Below are 1,972 nucleotides of genomic sequence, written 5' to 3' on the forward strand. Positions count from 1 at the left end.
AATACATGAAATAAGCCAGGCCCAGGCCCACCAGCACCATGGGCCAAATCAAGTCTCCTTCTCCTTCCTTTCCCCACTCCACCTCCTCAATTTTCCACTCATTCCCATTATACCCTCCCTCCTCCTCCTCCTTCACCACCAAAACATAAGCCCTATTCCTTTCTCTGATGGCGACTCCCTTTACCTTCTCCCCATCTTCAACCTTAAATTCGTCGTAAACCGCCGCCTCGGCCACCCGTCCTGGACCTCTTCAACCACCCCGCGCCGAAGATCGGCCAACCACGCCCGTCCCGTCGCTCCCCCCGCCACGCTCTCCGCGTCCGGCGATGACGAGATCAGAACTTTCTTCACTGCTCCATCTTCAGCGTCCACTTTAAAGATATGGCCTTTTTCCTTCTCTAGGGCTAGTAGGTAACCCCTGTTAACGTGCGCCACGCCCTTGATCCCCCCGCTAACCTGCGCCAGGTTCGATAGTTTCCCGTCGAGATCTACGGTGAAGATCTCGCCGGAGGTGGTGGAGACGAAGGCGTCATTCAGTGCCGAGATCACGACGGCGGCGCCGCGAGATGGAGGAGAGAGTGTCGGGGGCGAGGAGAGGAGAAGATGAGGCGCGTGGGATGGGGGATCGGACGGTGCGTAGGATGGATGCATGTTGGGAGAGTGAAGGCGGCGATGAGACGGGGCGGCGGGAGGGAGTCCGACGGCGAGAGCCGGGAGGACGAGGAGGAGGAAGAGTCGGTGGTATTAGAGTTTGTACGACGCCGGCGTCGGAGACGGAGGAGATGACGGGCCTGTTACCGGATCCGATGAGGAAGTGCTGGGCTGATGGGTCCCACGCAAGGGCGGAGGGTTGAAGGTCAGACGACGAGGGGAGGTTGATGACGTGGCGGTTGCGGCCTAGGGAGGGGTCCAGTAGAGAGAGGAAGAAGGAGAATATGAGGAGAGCGGAGGGAGACATCGTGGGTGTTTTTCTTTTCTTTTCTTTTTTTCTCGTTCTAGTTTTGTGGGTTTTTTATACGGAAGTATAACTCGGTTGAAGAGATAAAAAATTGAAGGCTGAGATCAGCTAGTTGATAGAAGGTTGGACGGCTACAAATTGTTTATTGATTTTTTGGTCGGTTAGATGACAACGTTGAGGGCGACAATTATTAAGAGACAACTGATAGCCGGTTTGGACTCTACAATGACAATTCTCTCTTCGTAGTCCACAAGTATTTTGCCTTGACGCATGATTAGCTTAATAGGTTAGGACTTTAATTTTTATTAATATCTAATTTGTTTAGTCTTTACGGATTTCTTGTTTAGTTACATGAATTCTTCAATCATATGAACAAATTTTTAAATTAAATTGATCAGAATTTTTTTTAATGCGTCTTCTTTTCTATTTTTATATATACTCTATGTTATGGTGCTTCAAATATCGCGCATTAGATGTATAATCTAATCAGTTTACCACATCGGGACAATCTAAGTGCCCCATTCGGAGAGCTCGACGGGTCAACATCCCTTTAGTCGGCTTGAAAGGCGGTACGTGTTGACCTCCTTACTAGGATGAGTTGGCAAGCGACTCACTCGACCAGCTCCTCGGCCGACATCTCGCAAAGACAACTCGAAAGACGGTATCCCCCGCCACCCAACTAGTCGAGCAGAAAGGCAATAAATACCTCAAAACCACCGTTGACAGGTCGTCGCCATCACATTAAATGCACGTTCAAGCGCCATCATTTCTCCATCCTCGAAAGTCTTTAAGAAACATCGGACGACGCCGTCACTGCGTGCATCCGGTCACATCACATTAAATGAGGAAGTGATCTCCTCCACTCCATTGCCGACACTTGTAAAGCCTATGCTGACTCAGCCGCAAGCCCATACTCGGCCAAAGTTATCAAACTACCCCACAACCTTTGCTATAAATAAGGGAACTATTCTCAGTATCAAGGTGAACAATTTCTCTGTAACTTTAGCATGCTCA

At 49.7% G+C, this 1,972-nt stretch overlaps 1 protein-coding gene across 1 annotated transcript in view; it reads right to left on the reverse strand.

Moving 5' to 3' along the window:
- Positions 1 to 1,255, reverse strand: part of LOC109827774 — a 1,437-nt gene extending 182 nt beyond the window's left edge. The window contains exons 1-3 of the mRNA XM_020394791.1: positions 680 to 1,255; positions 271 to 570; positions 1 to 238 (exon numbers count right to left, since the gene is read on the reverse strand). The exon at positions 1 to 238 is cut by the window's left edge and continues 182 nt beyond it. Coding sequence (XP_020250380.1) covers positions 1 to 238; positions 271 to 570; positions 680 to 958 — 817 coding nt within the window. The 5' untranslated portion in view covers positions 959 to 1,255. The remainder of the gene's footprint in view (positions 239 to 270; positions 571 to 679) is intronic.
- Between the last annotated feature and the right edge of the window lie 717 nt (positions 1,256 to 1,972).

The sequence above is a fragment of the Asparagus officinalis genome, unplaced genomic scaffold (genome assembly GCF_001876935.1).
Source record: "Asparagus officinalis unplaced genomic scaffold, Aspof.V1 AsparagusV1_Un432, whole genome shotgun sequence".
NCBI lineage: Eukaryota > Viridiplantae > Streptophyta > Magnoliopsida > Asparagales > Asparagaceae > Asparagus > Asparagus officinalis.